The sequence below is a fragment of the Zeus faber genome (assembly GCF_960531495.2).
Source record: "Zeus faber genome assembly, chromosome: 15".
NCBI classification, from domain to species: domain Eukaryota; kingdom Metazoa; phylum Chordata; class Actinopteri; order Zeiformes; family Zeidae; genus Zeus; species Zeus faber.
This window is the reverse complement of record NC_137194.1, coordinates 27580884-27602631: the sequence shown is the minus strand read 5'-3', so window position 1 is coordinate 27602631 and position 21748 is coordinate 27580884. Positions and strand designations below refer to the sequence as shown.

Genomic DNA, 21748 nt, shown 5'->3' with positions numbered 1-21748 from the left:
CACATTTTAATCTGACTCTTTACCCCCTTGATGTGCATATATCTGTGTGTACTAATGTGTGTACTTGTGTTACTGTGTGTGTTTCTAACTGGTCTCCTGTTTCCGTGGCGCAGCATGTGGTCCAGTGTGTGTTTGTGGCCATCAGGACCATCGGTAACATCATGATTGTCACCACGCTGCTGCAGTTCATGTTTGCCTGCATCGGAGTTCAGCTCTTCAAGGTACAGCTACATACAGAGAGGAGGGTGGGAAAGGAAGTGGGGCTGGGTGGAGTAAGTCACCACTTTATGGTACAGACCAAACTGCATCTATGTTAGAATAAAACATTATGTGGTATTGCGATGCCAAGTTTTGAGGTTTTTGGAGTATGGAGAGCTAGTGATGGGTCTTCAACTAGTGATGGAGGTTGGAGACCCGGTGATGTGGGTGGCGAGCTAGTGATGGGCTGTTGAATAGGTCATGGAGGGTGGAGAAGTGGTGATGGGGTTACTGTATAGAGCTGGTGAAAGGGCTTAAACTGTTGAAGATGGGTGAAGAACTTGTTATGGGGTGGAGGACTGATGAAGGGGCTGGGGTTCTGTACTGTCCAGAGTTATGTTACCTCATTAACCATCAACTGTTTACATACAACCGTCTTTGACTCCATCTTTCCCCTCATGTTTTTTTTTCTTTAGGGTAAATTTTATCGCTGCACAGACGAGGCCAAGTCGAGTCCTGACGAGTGCAAGTGAGTGACACTACTCTAACTTACTTTGGAGAGTAACTTAAGGTATCCTTACTACACCAAGCTTTATCTTTAATCCAATGTGTCTCAAAATGTACGCTATTTACGTCGCGCCACTCAAACTTCAACTATATAAAACTTTGACCTAGTAATGTCGGCGAGCAGCAAAACATTAATCCTCACAATCAAAAGATTTAAATGAGTTGAATTACATGACAGATTTTAATCACTACCAAATTATGTTGGAAAGGGAAAAACTGGATATATTTCACACAAAATAGAGATTATTCGTATATATATATACTCTATATGTACATGTACTATATGTACTTATGCAGACTTACGTTTACATTTTCCCCCCTTATTTCACCTTTGTAGTTACTGTGTGTGTGTGTGTGTGTGTGTGTGTGTGTGTGTGTGTGTGTGTGTGTGTGTGTGTGTGTGTTGCATTTAATTATGGTATCTGTATATGTGTGTGTGTGTGTGTGTGTGTGTGCATTGTGTGTAGTTGTCCATGTGTCTGATGTTCTCCTCTCCGTTCCCAGAGGAACCTACATCCTCTACAACAACGGGGACACGGCGCTGCCCATGGTCAAAGAGCGACTCTGGTACAACAGTGACTTCAACTTCGATAACGTCCTCATGGCCATGATGGCCCTCTTCACCGTGTCCACCTTCGAAGGGTGGCCTGCGTGAGTACACCTGGATGTGTGTGTGTGTGTGTGTGTGTGTGTGTGTGTGTGTGTGTGTGTGTGTGTGTGTGTGTGTGTGTGTGTGTGTGTGTGTGTGTGTGTGTGTGTGTGTGAGTATGTGCACGTGTGCGTAACACCCCCCTCTGTCCTCCCCGGCACGGCAGTCTGCTGTACAAGGCCATCGACTCTAACCGAGAGAACATGGGTCCCATCTACAACTACCGCGTGGAAATCTCTATCTTCTTCATCATCTACATCATAATCATCGCTTTCTTCATGATGAACATCTTCGTCGGTTTCGTCATCGTCACCTTCCAGGAGCAGGGAGAGAAGGAGTATAAGAACTGTGAACTGGACAAGAACCAGGTGTGTGTGTGTGTATGGAAGACTCAAATTAGGAGGACGTAAAGAATTGTCGTCCTTTACTTCTCGGATACAGGAGAATTTAACATCAGATTTGAGTCTTTTTGTTTCTGTCTGGGTGTTTGAGTGTTTCCCTTCTTCATTGTAGCGTCAGTGTGTCGAGTACGCTCTGAAGGCTCGTCCCCTGCGGCGCTACATTCCTAAAAACCCATACCAGTACAAGTTCTGGTACGTGGTGAACTCCACGGGCTTCGAGTACGTCATGTTTGTCCTCATTGTCCTCAACACGCTGTGTCTCGCCATACAGGTGAGACTATTACCATTAAATTTTATTCCCTTGTACTGTCAAGCATTTTGAGTTGCATTTGTTGCATGCATTGCCTCTCTTTCTCTTTTCTCTCTTTCTCTCTCTATCCCCCTTTTGATTTCTCCTCCCAGCACCACGGCCAGTCCCATCTGTTCAACTACGCCATGGACATCCTCAACATGGTCTTCACTGGCGTCTTCACCGTGGAGATGATCCTCAAACTGATTGCCTTCAAACCCAGGGTGAGACTCTCTGATCAGGCTGAAGGGAAGACCAGATCTGCTCAGTCTACTCCTCTTTTTACCCTCCATCTCCTCCCTTATCTCCCCCTCTCCGGTCCCCCCTTTCTCTCTGCTTCTCTCCCCTCTTCCTTCTCTTCATTTTCATTTTCCCGTCCTCCAAATGAATTCCCTAAGCAGCATGGCTGGTAATATGTGACCCACTGCAGCAAAACCCGCATTGTTGCGCATTTCTAAAATCGCCAGGAGCAGCCAAATAAGTTAGAAAAAAACCTTTCGAGAAGGAAAATTCGATTTTTCCAGATTCGTGTTCCTTTGTGTTTTTTTTAATCTCTCAACATATTTTCAAAGACGAGTTTGATTTATAAATAGTAGATAAATGTTAAACCATCTGGTAAAATATTCCCATTAGATTACATGGGGAAACACAGTTCACTTACAGAGACGCTGAGCAGTGCGCACGCCGATCGATCGTTTCCTTTCAAGAGACGGTCCAGGTGAAGATCATTCCTCCATATTCCATGTGATGTGACATCACAATGTGAAACCGTTTTGATAGCGTTCAACCTTTAAATCGTACTAGTTTTACACACACCTGGATACATTGTTGTGTAGGCGGCGTATACCAACGAAGAAGAAAAGCTGACGTCACTTCCGTTAACAGATGGTTAAAACACAAGATGAGAATCCTTCGGTTTCACTTGTCTGTGAAAACTTAATCTCCGTGTTGTTATGGATTACGAGAAGCGGGTGGTGGATGTAAACCTGACCAGTGCGTTAGCTTCAAGTCAGTGTAAGCAGCGTGTACTGGACTTCATTTTCCGCGATGATAGTCAGTTCTCCGACATTGATGCTGAATCTGATTTTGGCGTCATCCCGGACTTGGAGAACATTTCAAACAGCGGATTTCAACCTGAATGTGACGATGAAACTGAATATTTTCAAGAACCACCGGAGAGGACCAACGATATGTCCGTTGTTGTTACAATGGAAGAAGTTGATGACTTGATGAAGTCCGTTGAGGTTGGTGATGCAGATTATGAACAAGTAGCAATGGACAAGATTCTCAAGTTTACCTGCAAATGCAGGGCGAAAAGAAAATGAAAAGAGGCCCCAAACAGGCTGTGTAGCTTGGGTAGGGTTGGGGATAGCCCACATAATAACGCCAAGAACTTTGGAGATATTTGGCATGCACACATTTATATATTAAATGACACACCAAGGTTGATATACAAAGACTAATATTATTGACAGACTGTACATTTTGTTGTGTTGTCCACACTTTTAAACTCCTAAATAATTCCACTTTTATAAAACATGCATATTCTTACTGTTAAATATAAGCTTTTTTTAAAAACATGAAGTAATGTGTCGATGACACTGTTCAACATTCCCTCAAAACACAAGAACGATGCAGAGATTGCCCCATTCAGCAGGGTGTCAAGTCCCCATTCAGCAGGGTGTCAAGTGGCCATGTGGCAAGTAGCCATGTGGCCTTGTTGGTCCTCTAAACCATTTACATTCTGGGAGCTGGCTGAATGAAGCCAAGTGTGGGGAAAACTTTGAGGGTTATTATCTTAGAAACACAGTTTTCCGCACCCTTGTCATTTACAAGTCATAGCTTTAAAAATATTTGCTTGATTTGCACAAGTGACACCTTTTTTTTGAAGCTCCGATTCTTCACTTTCAAATGACATGAAAAATAAAAAGCCAAACGGCACCAAATGTACCTAAAACCCACGGTGGGTCACATATTTTCCCTGAAGGTTTTCCTTAAGTGTTCCTAACACTCACATAACCCTCTCCTCTTCCCTCCTCCATATCCTCCTTCTCCTCTCCTCTCCCTTCCCCCATCTCCCCCTTTTAACCCTGAAAACTCTCTCACCTCTTCTACCCCTCCACATAACTCCTATGTCCTGCATCTCTTCAAGCCACTTCTATTTCCCCATCATCTCTCCATTCCTCTCCCCCTTTCCTCCCCTCTTCTCTCCTCCCCTCCCCTGTCCCTTCCTCTTCTGTCATCTCCTCCTCCACCACACGCTTATCCCGTTGCCAGGGTTACGTTGGGGATGCCTGGAACGTCTTCGATGCTCTGGTGGTCATCGGCAGTGTAGTCGATATCATCCTGAGCCAGGTAGAAGCACACCCCTGTCCCTACTCCTCCTCCTCCTCCACCCGCTGCTGCCACTCTTCCTTCTCTCCTCCTTTCTGCCCTTCCTTCATTCCTATCCGCTCCTTTCACCTGTTCCTTCCTGAGTTTTGTGATTTTGCGGTGCTTTTTTTTCTGAGCCATCTCTGCTCATTAAGGATTTTATTTCTCTTGAAATGTGCAAAGCAAAGTGAAATCTGCTTTTTTCACTACCGTTATCAATGAGAGATTATTTGATGGCTAGAAATTCCTGAAAATAACATGTGAGTTTCCAGACTAATATTCAGGGATAGGTTCACTTTTTTACATAATTTATAGCACAACCTCTGCTGCAGCTTCTCATTGTGCTTGAATGCAGTCCAACATTTAAGCCTTGAAAAATAAATCTCCTCTTCAAAATCAGAAACTCACATTATAGTCCAACGTATCATAATGGACTTTCAGAACATTTTTAGAATAACAGTAATATCGCATTTGAAACTACTTTTCCGCAGTACATCCAGAGTGTAATGTTGGCAAAAGCAGGTTATCAGTTGGAAGTGACGCAACTTCCTGTTTCTAGTCTCTTAAGTTAGCACAGATGGAGCCAAAAGAGTCGATTTGAAGAGTAAAATTCTTGTACTGTGAGCTTCTCATTGTCAAAAAGGAGATTAGACTTTTTGTTTCAAAGTTTTTTCCCAATTGTACTATATTCAACACAGTGAGAAGCTGCAGCCCAGTGGTACAGTTCTCGATAGTAAAGCGTTCATGAACAGTTGATGAACATGAACAGTAAATGGTGTGAGCCTGGGTTGAAAATAGCAAATATATCCTTTATAACCAAGAAATATGAACAGGGTCCAACGGGAACAATTTCCATCGACATTGAAGTCCTCTTACTCTCACAGACTCGATCACCTCTAATAATCTTAAATTACAAACGTTTTAATGTTCCTTTTCACCTTTTTCTACCTCTATTCTTTTTCTTGCTGTTTTCTCTTTCTTTCTCTCTCTGTCTTTCTCATATTCTGGTGTCTTTTGGCTGATGCTTGCAGCACTATTTTGCTGATGCATGGAACACGTTTGATGCCTTAATTGTTGTGGGTAGTGTGGTTGACATTGCCATCACCGAGATCAATGTAAGTAGCCATGAATCACACACACCCTCTGTCCTCTGCTTATGACCAGCAGGCCTTGGAGTAACACTGCAGCCAGTTCAAGATCACATCTTTTGAAGGAGAGATCAACTGGTGGCCTAGTGGCCTAAGAGGGTATTGCAAGTATGCTGCCAAATCATTGGAAAAATATAAATATGATTAAAACGAAGGAATGCTTCTTTGAAATCAAACATTTAAAACTCATTTCATGGTATTTTTCACTATGGAAATAAACCAATAGCAAAGTCTGAGAACTGCTGCCTTTTTCAAATGATCAAATTAAGTATTAAATTGTCCCTTAATGATTAAAAAAGGACATAGTTTGAAATCAATAATATAGTTTCTATAAAAAAAATAACCTGAAAAACTTAATTTAACATTAATAAAATGCATTATTCTCAAAGCATCAGGGCTATATCAGAGCAGCATTTTGGGGTATAATCAATCATTCTGAGAGCACCAATGTGTTAATTGTGACCTCTTGGCAACTGCTGTAAAGTTACTGCAAGGCCGCTCAGGTTCCCACTTCACAGCTTGTTAGTACTGTGTACTTGAGTCTCCTCAATATAATATTATTTGTTGTATTTTATCATGGTGTGCCTCAATTCGACTCTAATGGTGATGCTACAGATGTAGAGAAGGTATTAGGCATGTGTTTTAGAGGGGGCTATCAAGAGTAAAGTGCACGTGAATGACAATTTATCTCAATTTATATTAGTATAATAAAGGGATGTTCTTTGTGAAGATGTCAAAGTAGACCTCCGTTTCATTCCAGGGATAATATTTCTTTCTTCACCATTTTATGGGTTGAGATGGTCCCTCACAATGCTTTGGTTCAGCATGGGGGCCTTTCCCGATTATATTATTTTGTTTATTTCTGTCGTCAGTCATGTCATTCGTTCTGTGAGTTGATATGAAGATTTGACTTGAAATGTTATGTTTGTTGGAATAAAGATAACAAAGATATGCTAAAGAATTTGGACACTGGAAGTTCCGCGCATGTTTACCTCGTGAACTCAATTTAACCAATGGCTTCTGGTTTCAAGTCGGCAGCCATTCCTGTCGTCAAGGTGATAGTGGAACCAGGGGTAAGGAAAGCCCCTCCCAGTCCCGCACAAACCACGCCCCCTTTTCTGTCGTCCAAAAGTCGAGACTTGGGATGGTTTTGGTGTCGTTATTCGTTGCTTGCTGACTGTGAGAAACGTTGCGATGGTTTAGAACATCAGGAGGTTTGTGAATGAAACTTTGAATGATTCAAATTCACAATGATCATGGCATTTTGTCTTCAGTCTCACCGTGGAAATGATATGCGTTGTCAAGGTCTTGTCGTATTTGGTTTGCGTGGCATGACACCAGGGAATGGATGGAACGTGTATTTTGGTACTTTGTTTCATTTCCATCATCGTTTGTCATCGTATTTGCGACCAGGGTGTCACCGTCAGTCAACTGTTCCCTACTCTCTGTACAGTCCAGTGCCTGTTGCCGTCGGTATGTTGTTAAAGAAATGATAAAGGATCAACACAGATCAGTCACAGTCTGTGTGTTTCAAACTGTCAGTCTGGTGTGTCAGTGCAGCACTGCAGTGTTTTCAGCATGTTTCAGTGTTTTTTGGGTCAGTTTGTCTGTTTGCATGACAATTATTTATTTTAAATATTTATTATTTGTGGGCAAGCGAACACATACCTTTACATAGCTTTGTGTTGGTCATTAATGGGTATACCTCATTGGAGAGGAGATAGATAGATGCATGAATAAATGATTGAGTCAGGTCCCGACAATGACAATATTGGTTGCCCAGTTGCCCTCGGCAACCAGATTTGGGCGGTTGTCAAACCTCTTGTGTGATCCAGTTGCCCTGTTGTCAACCACTTTTCATATGTAAAAAAAAAAAAAGGAAGCGTGCTGTACCCCTGTCTCTTTAGGCACCTCCGCCAAGGAATTTTTTTTATCCTGCGTGTTATCAAGGGTGTTGATTACTACAAAATGGTGAAACAAGTGAAAATATTGAAATATGGATTATAATTATATAGGATCATTATCACTCAATTATCAATGACTACAAGTCGGCAACCGTGTTGTCAGTCTTGGCAACCAACGGCTGATGTATGGTCGCCAACCACTTCTTAATGTTAGTGTCCAGTGGGCCCTGTGAATCAATCAATCAATCAATGGAAAGTGGTAAGAAGTAGGGACAAACTGCAAGTGACTGGACCTCACGCCTCTATTTCCTCTTCCCTCATCACTTCTTTTTATCGCTCCGCCCTCCTCCACCTCAGAACACGGAGGACAGCGCCCGCATCTCCATCACCTTCTTCCGTCTGTTCCGAGTGATGCGACTTGTCAAACTGCTGAGCCGAGGGGAGGGCATAAGGACGCTGCTGTGGACCTTCATCAAGTCCTTCCAAGTGAGGACCAAACGCACCGACAATTCACCTGCAGATAATAGAGTGCTATCTTATTTTATCTTATCTTATCTTGTCTTATCTTTTCTCCACTCTTTCCCCATCAGGCTCTTCCCTACGTCGCCCTCCTCATCGCCATGCTGTTCTTCATCTATGCCGTCATCGGAATGCAGGTGACCTTTTAGCAACAAGCTGATTGCTTCTTGGTTCGTAGGTTTGTTGGAGGATTACATCTCTGTGGCTTTTTCTTGTTTTTGCAGGTATTTGGGAAAATCGCCATGGTGGATGGAACTCAAATTAACCGCAACAACAACTTCCAGACGTTTCCTCAAGCCGTCCTGATGCTCTTCAGGTGAGTTGTGCACAAGTCTCTGGTTTGAATTCAAGTGTATTTTGTTTTCGTGTGTCAGTGTTTGTCAGTCTTCTTTTTGTGTGCATTGAATGTACAACATAGTCCCCTAAAATGTGTCTACGTGCTAAATGAGTCAAGTTTTGGTCTGAAACTCATATGTGAATACTCTTGACGTCATCATTCAGAGCCAAATGTTGCTTGAAATTTTGGCTTGCATTAAGCCAGGAACGCCTAAAATTCCCCAATTTGTCCACCAAAAACATTGAGCATCCATCGGTTGGTGCTACCGAACTGTATTGACTGAGACATCTCAAGATTCATTGCAACAACAAATTTACATGAAGCAGCATCTGGTTATCACATTACATTACATTCAGCAGACGCTTTTATCCAAAGCGACTTACAATTATTCAAACACCGACGGACGCAGCCATCAGGAGCAATTAGGGGTTAAGTGTCATGCTCAGGGACACCACAGCATGCTAGCAGGAGGAGCCTGGGATCGAACCAGCAACCCTTAGATCACTAGACCACCAGCTCTACCGCCTGAGCTACCATCCCCATCTATATATCTGGTTAGATCAATGAACATCTCATCCTGGTTCTTCATCAGGTGTGCGACGGGCGAGGCGTGGCAGGAGATCATGCTGGCCTGTTTGCCGGGGAAGCTGTGCGACTCGGAGTCGGACGACAGCCACGGGGAGGAAAGAACCTGCGGCAGCGGCTTCGCCGTCATCTACTTCATCACCTTCTACATGCTCTGCGCCTTCCTGGTACTTTTTAGCAATATTATCAAATGAAGGTACGAAAACCTGTGAAATCTCAACGTCAGAAATATCAAGGTTTATGGTAGTTGCTTCCTTGGTTTACGCAAATACTACCAATAACCAGAATTGGGCTGAGAACGGATAAGTATGATGTAGCGCTGATCCTAAAAATTCAAAATGCAAACTCGATCCTTCACCACAGAAGCTAAATGCATAGAAGTCATCTTTGGGAAGAAGAATCAATCACTGAATTAATCAATTAATTTATTGATCACATTTCATAGAGGTAGTAATAAATTCAGAGAATAAGAAAGAAAAGATTCAATATTCAAGATTCAAGAGGTTTATTCGTCACATACATATACATACTCTCATACACACTGTAACACCACCACCACCAAAGGCTCGTCTGGTGACGACAGTGGCTGATGCATAGCGCTCTCCTTGACGTCTCCAACATCGTTGGCGGCCATCATTTCTGCTCAGCGTGAATCGACTTTCATCAGAGAACAGCACTGAGGCCCACTGGTCCCTCGTCCAGCGTAAATGCTCCCTGGCCCGTGCAAGACGATGATGCCTGTGCCTGGTGGTGTGGTCAGGTACCCTTGTAGGTCGTCTAGCACGCAGACCACGCTGATGGAAACGGTTTTGAATGGTCTGACATGACACTTGGGTGCCTCTCACCTCCCTTAAATGTGCCTGGAGTTGAGTGGCATTCATCACCCGGTTCCGCAGGGCACTGTTCACAATGAAGCGCTCGCGCTAGTCAATACAGGACTGCCCTACACTTTGTGAATGGTACAGTGACAAGCCCATACTACCCGAATAACATCATTAATCCAGTCATTGTGCCCCTGCATGAACAACACAGGCCTCATTTCATCTTCATGGACGACAATGCTCAAGCTCATTGAGGTCGCATCATTAGGGAACGGCTGCTGGAGACTGGGGCACCTCAAATGGAGTGGCCTGCACTTTCTCCAGATCTGAATCCCATAGAAAACCTATGGGATCAGCTGAGTCGCCGTGTAGAGGCTCGTAACTCTGTACCCCAGAACCTTAAAGACCTGAGGACCACACTTCAAGAAGAGTGGGGGGCCATGCCTCAGCAGACAATAAGTTGACTTGTGAACAGCATGAGACGTCGTTGTCAAGCTGTAATTGATGCTCAAGGGCACATGACAAGTTATTGAGACATTGACGTTTTTTGTTGTGTAATACCCACCACTGTTGTTGCCTTTTGTTTCAATAAATTGTTTGAGATGAGGAAGTCACCATTGCATGCTTCTACTTAAATGCTCTACTTTCACGATATAATATCACTGTAGCGTGAACTTTTTACATTTTCCACGTGGCTCAGTTAGGACCCCTGGTGAGGTCAGCATTGACAGTTCTTATGGCTTGCGGGAAAAAACTCCATCTCAGTCTCTCTGTTCTCGCTGTGTAACTGCAGAGGCGCTTGCCTGACCGCAGAAGCTGGAACAGTCCGTTGTTGGGGTGGTGAGGATCCTTCATGATCCTGCGGGCTCTGCTACTACACCTCCTGGTGTATAAGTCCTGAAGGGAGGGGAGGGTAGTTCCAGTGGTACGTTCAGCTGAACGCACCACCCTCTGCTTGGCCCGCCTGTCCTGGGCAGTACAGTTCCCAAACCAGGCAGTGATGTTGCTTGTCGGGATGCTCTCCACCGCTCCACAGTAAAAGGACTTGAGGATCCTCAGGAGACCTGAAATTTCCTCAGCTGCCTGACGTGGTAAAGACGCTGCCTCGCCTTTCTCACCAGTGTCTGTTTGTATAGTCCATGGTAAGTCTTCTGTGATGTGGACTCCCAGGTACTTGAAGCTGCTCACCCTGTCAGCAGAAGTCCCATTAATCACCAAGGGTGTGTGTGTCCTCGATTGTTATCCTTGCCTAAAGTCCACAATCAGCTCCTTAGTTTTGCTGACGTTCAGGTGGAGGCTGTTGTCCTGGCACCAGAGTGACAGATCAGTCACCTCCTCGCGTAGGCCTTCTCATCACAGTCGGTGATCAGGCCCACGACAACAGTGTCGTCAGCAAACTTGATGATGGTGTTGGAGTTGAACCTGGCCACACAGTCATGTGTGCATAGGGAGTACAGTAGGGGGCTGAGGACGCAACCCTGGGGGGATCCTTTATTCAGGGTAAGGGAGCTGGACATGTGCTTCCCCACCCTAACCACCTGGGGCCGGGCTGTGAGGAAGTCCAGGATCCAGGCACACAGTGGAGTATTCAGTCCGAGCTCCTTCAGCTTAACAGCCAGTCTGGTGGGGACTATGGTGTTGAAAGCTGAACTGTAATCGATGAACAGCAATCTCACATAGGCCCCCTTCTGGCCATCCAGGTGTGTGAGCGTGGTGTGCAGTACATGGGAGACCGCGTCATCCGTGGATCTGTTCTGCCAGTACGCAAACTGCAATGGGTCCAAGGTGGGGGGGAGGGAGGCGCAGATATAATCCTTGATCAGCCTCTCGAAACACTTCATGACCACCAAGGTGAGGCTCCACCGGACCGTAGTCATTCAGGCAGGCAGGAGAGGCGATCTTCGGGACAGGAACGATGGTGGACCTCTTGAAGCAGGACGGGACCACTGATTCAGCCAGGGAGATGTTGAATATTGTAGTGAACACCGGAGCTAGCTGGTTAGCACAGGTTTTCAGTACTCACCCAGATATGCCGTCTGGGCCCGCAGCTTTCCTGGTGTTCACCCGCATCAGAGCCTTCCTGACCTCGTGCACGGACACTGAGAGTGCGCGCCATCCCCAGCGGTGTAACTCTAATTAGCTGGCGAGCTAGCGGTGCTGTTGCCAGACTCAAACAGCGCATAAAAGGAGTTCAGTTAGTTGGCTAGGGAGGCTTCCACACTCGTGGCTGGGGAGGAGCTGCTTTTGTAGTTTGTTATCGTCCGCAGCCCCTGCCAAAGGCGTCTTGTGTCTCCCTGCTCCATCTGTAGCTCCACAGTCTCCCGTTTAGCGTCCTTCACCGCCCTCTGCAGATTGCAAGACGCCGCTTTGTAATTGTCCATATTTCTGGATACAAGACCGTCGTTGCAAGCTGCCGTTCGAGCATTCAGAGCGCAGCGGATGGATTTATCAACCCACGGTTTCTGGTTTGGAAATAAACAAACTTTCACCGTGGGAAGGATGCTCTCCGCTAATGTAGCCACGAAGCTCACCGCTACATCCGTAAACTCACTGACGTCACATGAACTTAATTAAAGCGTCCTGAAGCGCAGCCTCTGATTGGTCCGTCCACCGCTTCACTTCCATCGTCACCACCAGTTCTCGCGCGATCAGAGGCCTGTAAACGGGAACCAGCGAGATCTTGGCGTGGTCAGATTTCCCGAAAGCAGGGAGCGAGACGGTCTTGTATCCGTTCTTGGAAGGTGTGTAGCAATGGTCCAAAGTTCTATCTCCCCTGGTAGCACACGTGATGTGTTGATGGAAATTAGGCAGAACTTTTTTAAGGTTCGCCCTGTTAAAGACCACAGCCGCGTCGGGATGTTTGTTTTGAAATCTGCACAACACATCATACAGGTCCGACAGTGCTGCGTCGGTGTCCGCTTGTGGTGGAATATAAACGGCTGTAATGATGACCGTGCTGAATTCCCGGGGGAGATAAAATGGACGGCATAAGATGGTCAGCTGTTCCAGGTTCGATGAGCAGGAGCGGGAGAGAGACGTGGTGTTGTTGGGGTTACACCAGCGGTTGTTTACCATTAGGCAGACGCCTCCACCTTTGGATTTCCCTGACTCCCCCGATCTGTCGCTGCCAAACACGGAGAAGGACTCGGCTGGACCGATGGCTTCATCCGGCACCAGTGGGTTCAACCATGTTTCCATCAGAGAGAGGACGCAACAGTTCCTCGTGTCTCGTTGGAATTTAATCCTCGCTGGAAGTTCATCCAAAGAGATCAGCATAGTACTATCGCATAGTACGCATAGTACGCATAGTCAGCATAGTACGATCAGCGTAGTACTATATAGTACATAACACATATACAGGATAGTACTTTATCGTGCTTTAAGTACTATATAATTTGTATGTAAAATATGTCTCTTAAGAGCAGAGACAGAAGCTTGATGCCTCTGATTCCCTGGGTTACACCCGGTGCAGTAGTTGGAATGATATCTGTGAATAAAGTAGAAAAGTGTAAACTGCAATGTGTGTATAGTACAAATAAAAAATCGATCGTATTTTTGTCAGATCATAAACCTGTTTGTCGCCGTCATCATGGACAACTTTGACTATCTGACTCGGGATTGGTCCATTCTGGGGCCACACCACCTGGATGAGTTCAAGAGGATCTGGTCTGAGTACGACCCCGAAGCCAAGTGAGTGTATTGATCAACTCTTCTCTCCTCTTATCAATTAAGACTATTGATCCTGTGATATCCATGCCAAGGGGTAAAACTCTGCTTCCTCTGGCTCTGGGTCCAGGGGCAGGATAAAGCACCTGGATGTGGTGACTCTGCTCCGGAGGATCCAGCCTCCTCTCGGCTTTGGGAAACTCTGTCCGCACAGAGTGGCCTGCAAGGTAGGATTTACTGAAAAGGTCAAGATGGAGGACCTGGATTTAGTCGACGAAGGAATTCTGCATTGCTAATTCCTGGTGTGGTGGGTGCCTGGTGGTGCTGGCGTTGGGAGGGTAACGTCCTTTCTGTTGCATTATGGGTAATGTTTTCCCTCTGTGTTTGAACCCAGCGCTTGGTGGCGATGAACATGCCGCTGAACAGCGATGGGACAGTGATGTTCAACGCCACGCTGTTCGCTCTGGTTCGCACTGCACTCAAGATCAAGACCGAGGGTAAGTCTGAGACAAGGAACTAAACTGGCAGGGATCAATAGAACCATCAGGTATCAATAATATAATACAATACATAAATAAATGAATTAAACAATCAGAGGCTGTAGTCTGGTTGAGGAGGAATTCCACCAATAGTAATCTAGGTCCTAGATTACACACCTCAGTGTGTTTGTTGACTGCTCCACAAGAAGGCACTGTGGACACAATTTTTAATTCAGATCATCATGGCGGCCACGACTGTGCCAAGAGTCACGACTTTCGGATTCAAAAATTTAATTCAATCATTTTCATTCAATCAAATCAATTTGTGCAAATCTGTTCATAACCTTTTGAGATACTCTGCAAACAGGCAGACGGACAGACAGGGGCAAATGTAACAAAGTTTGATGATTAGTCTGGCTGTCAGTGTTTCATTGTTTAAAAGTGATGTGGAAGGAATGTGATTCATTGAGAAGAAATTAAAAAATATATAAGCTTTTATAAAGTAATTAGTTTTTGTTTAATTACACTAAATATCAATAATCATAACACAAATTCAAAACATTGTCATACTTTTTGAACAGATTAGATAGATTGGTCAATAATACCATTATTAGACAGGTACTAATACCTTGTCTTTTGTCTTCATAAAGAGCGGATACTGCAGATAAGACTGCAGTACCTTGGGGGGAAAAAAGTGACTTGACTTGCCTTAACTAAGAACTCGACTTGAGTTGACATAACCTGTGATTTGACTTGACTTGACATAACCTGTGACTTGACTTGCCTAAGACAAAATGACTTGAGACTTGCTTGAGACTTGGACCAAATTACTTGATACTTACTTATGACTCAGATAAGAGGGACTTGGTCACATGTCTGGTTGTATTAAGAAATATAAAAATGGAAATTTATGGAAATGTATGTTAAACGAACTGTGTTGAAGCTATGTCACTATTACAAAATAAAAGTATATACTCTATCTGTGGTGACTGCGTATCCCAGGCAACCTGGAACAGGCCAACGAGGAGCTGAGGGCCGTCATCAAGAAGATCTGGAAGAGAACCAGCATGAAGCTCCTGGACCAAGTAGTGCCCCCTGCAGGCGGTCAGTGGTCACTACATTAACACACTAACACACACACACACACACACACACACACACACACACACACACACACACACACACACACGCTGCGTACAGCAAGTTGGTGTGTGAGTGTAACTGAAAGAACAGTATATTGCTCTGGCGAAGTTTATCTCCAACCGTTTACATGGAAATTTTATTTCCTCCTTCTCATTTTCTTTTCAAACCGCATTTCTCTTTCCATTACTGTGAACAATGTAAACACGGAACAACCTTTTCATAAAAACCAAAACACCACAACTTTATGCAAAACCTCAAAATGGTGCCAGTAAAAACTACAACTATGCTTTTACTACCTCTACTGATGCTACTACTGTACTACTACTGTACTACGACTAGTACCTCTACTGATAAGAAGGCAATAATAATAATGTTAATAATAATAATGTTAATAATAATAATGTTAATAATAATAATAATAATAATAATAATAATAATAAGTGACATTACTGAAACACTAATCTGGAATTAAAATTTACAGGTGTTTTTGAAACAAGCAATTCAAAATAAGCAGATGACTCCCTTCCAAAAAATTTTTGGAGTAAAATTAAACAACGAAAAAAAAGAAATTGTGACAACCTTGGTAATTATGGTTTTGATTTGAAGGAGTGAAATTCAAATAGCTGTTAGTGAATGAATGGTTTTAAAACGTACTTATTTAAAAGTTATTTCATTAAAAGCATTGAGCAACCAACCCAATGGATTTCTTTTTTTCCCCATTTTGAATAGAACTTTATTCACACATCTTAAAAGTAAAAAGCAAACAATTCTTCACAGATGGAGCGGTTGACGCATACTTTGCAAGACAAAGTGTGTGTGAACCACGTGAGAACACACTTTGACTGCAAGGCAAAGTGTGTGAACAACACACATACGCACATACGCACACACACACACACACACACACACACACACACACACACACACACACACACACACACACACACACACACACACACACACACACCACAGATAAGGAGATAAGGTTTAGTCTAGTCTCTCTACCTTTGACCTGCTCTTCTCTTCTGCCCCATTCTCTCCATCTCAATCTCTAATCTCTTCTCAGACACACTGGGAACGCTGCTCTCTGTCTCAGTGAAGTTTGTTTTGTCTTTGCTTTCTTTATTTTTAATGATTTGTTTTTGCAATTTATTTTTTCGTTTTCTCTGCTTCTTCTTAATGTCCAGTAATTTATGTGCGTAGAGTTGTTTTTGATGTCTATTCACTGCAAAAAAATAATAAATGTATGTTTCTTTTTGCTTTTGAGATAAATTTACTGGTCTAAAATATATTTTCAATAAATCTAAGGATTGTTTTAAAGGACTGTAGTTATTTTTAAGGGAAGAGCACTATATTCTCCAAGAAGGAATTTTATTTCAAGGTTTATTATTTTCGAAAAAATCTTATCAAGAAAAATTGCGCATATTTTCTAATTCTCCCTCTTTTTGACGTTGCTTTTCTTTGCAGTATGTAGACGTTCTGCTGTCCTGTTCCACATGATGATGTTTAACTCTACTGCATGTCCATGTGTAGTTTGCTAACCTCTCTCTCTCTCTCGTCCTGTTTGCTGCCCCCCGCCGAACCCCCCACCCCCACCCCCACCCCCCACCACCCCCCACGCAGCTTTTCTCTTATTCTCCCTAGAGCTCTCGTCCTCCGCTGCCCACGCCTTTCTCCTTCTGCCGCCTTGAGCGCTTTGGAGCAGTTCTGTTTTAGTCCGGTGGCATGGAACCGTAGAGTTACCTCTCTGTACACCAACCCCCCCCTCCCCCCCCCCCCACAAACTCCCAGGCTCCGTTCAGAAAAATGATCAACGATATTCCCAAAAAAAGCCCACGTTCACTCCTGCTCTGCAAAATACATTTTCTAAATTCATTGTCACGATAGTGTAACGGTTTTCTCAAGTTTCTTCCTTGAGAACAAATGCTGATGAATGCCAATCACGACCGCTTTCTTTTTTCAAGAATAATTTACATAAATCACACAAGAAAATGAACATTTACAAAGTGCTTTACAAATGATACAAAATAAATAAATAAAAATATAGACACAAAAGAAAAATATATTTCTTATAAAATCTAAGTGTGTTTAATAAATGATTTTGTTCCATTTTGACCGGATCTGAACGGAGCCTTTTAGCTTGTCTCTGGCCGTGTCGGGGTCCTCCTAGAGGAACGTTCTGAGAGATGGCAGCTTGTTGGATCCTGCTGGATCCTGCTGGATCCTGTTGGATCGCAGCCTGTCAGCGCCGAGCAACGACAACACAAATAACGCCTCCCGCCTCCGACCGCGAGAGGCGTCGTTTGCTGTTTTTTTTTTTTTTTGGGTTTCTCTGTTGACGAGCGCAAATAAAAACTTTAACACCAAATCAGCAGGCTCAGCTCACTGCTGGGTCTTGAACAAATCAACATTGGAATTCACTTTTTGCCCCCGACACGGCCTTGTTTTTCAGTTTCCATTGCGACAATCTGAGTGAACAAGAGTCTTGCTGCCTCCGGCATGGCCACTAGCATGTCGATTTCACAGCCTTAGCTTCAGCCCCGAGCCCCGGAGTCCTGCATTGGGGTGATCCAGACTTCGGAGATAGAGATGAGGCTTCGTAGTTTGGTGTCTGTACTGGTCGTAGTGCTTTGATGCAGCTGCTTTGAGACGTGTCTCCAAAATCTCTGATGCTGCTGCTGCTTCCGTGTTTTCGTGTCTTTGAAGTGTTTTCGTGTCTTGTTCTCGGCTTCGAAGTTTTGTTCACGTGATTTTATTTGCGTACAGTTGTTTGCATTTTGTCTTCAGACCATTTTCTGTTTTGCAAATCTACAGAAGAAGTGTCTGCGTGGACTTGAGAGCAGGTTTCGGTATAGGAATATTTTTTAGGCAATATTAGAATCTTCTATTTTCCAGTAGAAGTTTGCTGCTGGTACTAAAATTATTTTAGTTGTTCCATAATGTTTAAAATGCACGCAAAACAACTTTGCTGATAATATTGACAAAATGACTCAAAATGATGAGTCTTGTGATTATCATTCTTTTTTTTTAACAGAAAAATGTTTTGTGTGTGCACACTTCCAAGTGTGTGTGTGTGTGTGTGTGTGTGCGTGTGTGTGTGTGTGTGTGTGTGTGTGTGTGTGTGTGTGTTTGTGTGTGTGTGTGTGTGAGGGAGTGAAGCGTGTTTATATAGGAACGGATGGGAATATTGCAAGCTCGTCTTTTTTCACTACCCTGTTGTGTTTGTGGTCAAGTGACTAATGAGCTGCAGAAGTCGATGCCTTCTCTCGTCTCAAGGCGCTTATCGCTTATCTCCAGTCTCCAGGCGTCTGGGGTGCAGAAATTCTCAAGCGTTCACACAGAAATCAAGATTCTGTAAGATTGAAAGATACTGTTTACTGATGGAGTGGTAGCTGTTCTGAGAGATACATTACTTGAGAATTGTTTTCTTTTATGTCTGTTATCAAATCTAGCCTATTGGTGTTAGACTAAACTTATATAATTGACCACTCATGTTTGATTTTTGGAAATGTAAAGTAAGGAGTAAATTGTGCAATTAAAATTTTGTGTTGTGTGTTTGTGTTAAAATATTTTCACGATTTTTACTCTGAGGGTTTCTATTAATGTCTGTCTTAATGTCTATTAGGGTCAGAGGAGTTTCATCATCATCATTAGGTCTCTTGCGCGGCGATGGGGGCGACACTATGCGTAGAGCCAATCAGTTTTACCAATCTTCTCCATTTGGGTCGGTCCAGTGCTAGGGACTCGGCTTCAACAAGCGACAGGTCCATTTGGTGTAGGTCCCTAGTGACGGCATCAATCCATCGGGTGCGGGGGGCACCGTGGGGGCGTTTCCAGCCGGCAGCTTTAGGTTGGAAGTGGAGGATACCGTGAGTAGGGTGATCCGAGGGGAGCCTTTTGACATGGCCATACCAGCGCATCCGACGCTGTGCTGCCAGGTGGGACGCAGGGAGCTGTTGGGTGCGTTCCCGCAGCATGATGTTGGAAACCCTATCTTGCCATTTTATCCCCTCTATTGAGCGCAGTGCTCTGGTGTCAAAGCCATCGATTCTGGCAGCCAGGGTCTCCGTAGAGGAGGATGGAGAGGACTGAGGTGTTATAAATCCTTAGTTTGGTCGCTCTTGATATGGAGTGGTGTCTCCACAGCGGCTTCCGAAGTGTTTTCATGGCACTGGCTGCCAGGGCACGTCTCCGGTTTATTTCTGGTGAAATGTTGCCATCGTTGGTGATGATGGACCCGAGGTAGGTGAAGGAGGTCACAAACTCAACCTCCTCTCCACTGATATGCAGCGGAGGGGGCACCTCCAATGTGCATTCATTTTGTTTTGGGCCAGCTGACCTTCAGACCCAGTTTGTTGGCTTCCTCTTGGGAGGTTTCCAAGGCTTCTTTTAGCTGGTCAAGAGTGGATCAGAATAGTGTGGTGTCGTCCGTGTATTCCAGATCCAGGGTGTAACTGCCTAGTTTAACCCCAGGAATACATGCACATATCCGTTCCATCAGGTGGTCGATGATGCAGTTAAAAAGGTCTGGTGCAGCTATGCATCCCTGCCTCACTCCGCTGTTGGTTGGGAACCAGGTGGAGTTTGTGCCATTGACACACACACAGCTTTCAGCATCGTTGTAGAGCTTTTGGAAGAGAGGTAATCTTTCTTGGAGCTCCAAGGATGGTGAGGATCTTCCAGAGGGAGGAGTGGTCCACGGTGTCAAAAGCTGCCTTAAGATCAAGAAAGGCAATGTAGCCTTCATGATTTCATAATTCAATAAGTCAATGATGAGGCGGAGGGCAGAGATCTGGTCCGTTGTGGAGCGGTTTGGCATGAAGCCCGCCTGTTGGGGGCGTCTTTCGCTTCTAATGGCCAGAAGGGCCCAGGTGAGAAGTATGCGGGTGAAGATCTTGCCTGGGATAGACAGGAGTGTGATACCTCTGTGGTTGCTGAAGACCATTTTATCACCCTTATGTTTCCAGAAGGGGAGGATGATACCCCTGGTCCAGTCTTCCGGGGGGTGCTCAGTTATCCAGACATGATTGATGATTTCGGTGAGCCAGTCAATGGTGTTGTCACCGCCCAATTTCATCATTTCAGCTGTGATGTTGCAGATACCAGGGGCTCTGTCATCTCTCAGTTTGGTCAGAGCTTGCATGACCTCTACTTTTGTGACGGGGTCTATGCTACAGTTGTCATTTGCGCTGGCATTTTCAGATGAAATGGTGAGAGTGGGGTCGGTTTGGGGTGCGGGGTGATGCAGAAGGTCACTGAAGTGCTCCTTCCAGTGGCTGATGCGTTCATCCTCGGAGTTCAATATGATTCCCTGTGCGTCCTTTACCTGGACTGCCTTCTGTTGGGGGCCTGATTTCACTCGCCTCAGGGTTCGATACACTTGGGAGAAGTTGTTATTTTCGGCGGCAGACTCCAGGCATTCTGCTTCTCCTTGCCAGAATCTCTCCCTCTCTTCTTGTATCGCGGTGTTGCGTATGCGATTTAGGCGACGGTATTCAGTCATGTCGCCCCTAAGACGTGCTGCTCTACGGAGCTCTATGATTTCTAGCCTTGTTGGTGTTATCCAGGGGTGCCTAGGTGTATGGTGAGGGCGTCGGATGGAGTCAGCAGCTGCCTGGTTAATTGTGGACACGAAAAGGTTCCAGTTGGTGAGTTCTTCTTTGGCCAAGGCATTATACCGGTTGGAGATGGAGCGGGTAAACACTGAGGTAATGGTTGGATCCTGGAGATGAGAGGATCTCAGTCAAGGTGGTGCCCGTGATGATGGAACAGCCTTTATCTTCAGTCTCAACTGGGCAACCAATAATCGGTGGTCCGTGTTGCCTATCTGGGCTCCACGATACACACGGCAGTTCGTAACATTGGATTTCCAGCGACTGGAGATGATGTGATCTAAGGCCTTGCGTGTTTTCCCATCATTGCTATACCATGTCCATTTGTGTATGTTCTTCCTGGGGAACCACTTGTCTACAATAGATAGGGCCCCAGCACAGCTTAGATGCTGGAGGCGGTCACCGTTGTTGTTGGTGATGGGATCTGGAGATTCTGGGCCAATTTTGTTTTTGGTCTGCGAGTCCCGAGAAGCAGAGGAGACGGTGGCGTTGAAGTCTGCTAGCACAATAGTGATGTCATGAGGGGTATCTGCTGGATGGCCAGATGGAGTTGATCAAAGTGTTCTTTGCCTGGTCGTCTGCGACCTCTGTTGGTGCATAGGCAACAATGACTGATTGTTCGTGGGTCAGGGGCATGCAAGGGTCGATACCAAGGGTCAGTCCGGCTATTTCTGATTGGTTTCGTAACAAGGAGAGGTTCTCTGGAGTAGGTTGTTAGCCCACTGCCAGATAGCCAGCTGGGGGGGCTGCCCCCTTTAGGGCCTGCTGGCCTGCCCTGAACCATTATTCGTCAGGCCCCTCGCCTGAGACCAGTTTGCCATGGGAAACCCTACCAGGAGCACAAGGCTCCAGACAACATAGCTCCCAGGGTCACGGGGACGCACAAACCTCTCTACCACGGTAAGGTGATGGTTCCCGGAGAGGGTCAGAGGAGTTTGCGTTAAAGCTTTACAGTAGGTGTTGATTTGTCTCGTGTTTATCACATTTTTTTTCTTAGTATTTTAGTATTGACATAAATGACTGCTTTTGTGTTTCTAGACAAGATTCCTCACTGTGA

The 21748-nt window shown here is 44.8% G+C and overlaps 1 protein-coding gene across 1 annotated transcript in view; it reads left to right on the top strand.

Annotated features, from left to right (window-relative positions):
* Positions 1–21748, top strand: part of cacna1db (calcium channel, voltage-dependent, L type, alpha 1D subunit, b) — a gene marked incomplete at both ends in the record, with an annotated part of 115923 nt that overhangs the window by 75766 nt on the left and 18409 nt on the right. The window contains 16 exons of the mRNA XM_080015348.1: positions 114–221; positions 675–727; positions 1270–1416; positions 1581–1782; positions 1928–2086; positions 2218–2328; positions 4382–4459; positions 6657–6698; positions 7887–8015; positions 8120–8185; positions 8273–8364; positions 8978–9137; positions 13354–13481; positions 13588–13684; positions 13852–13954; positions 14939–15040. Of these exons, the coding sequence (XP_079871474.1) occupies positions 114–221; positions 675–727; positions 1270–1416; positions 1581–1782; positions 1928–2086; positions 2218–2328; positions 4382–4459; positions 6657–6698; positions 7887–8015; positions 8120–8185; positions 8273–8364; positions 8978–9137; positions 13354–13481; positions 13588–13684; positions 13852–13954; positions 14939–15040 (1777 nt within the window). The remainder of the gene's footprint in view (positions 1–113; positions 222–674; positions 728–1269; positions 1417–1580; positions 1783–1927; positions 2087–2217; positions 2329–4381; positions 4460–6656; positions 6699–7886; positions 8016–8119; positions 8186–8272; positions 8365–8977; positions 9138–13353; positions 13482–13587; positions 13685–13851; positions 13955–14938; positions 15041–21748) is intronic.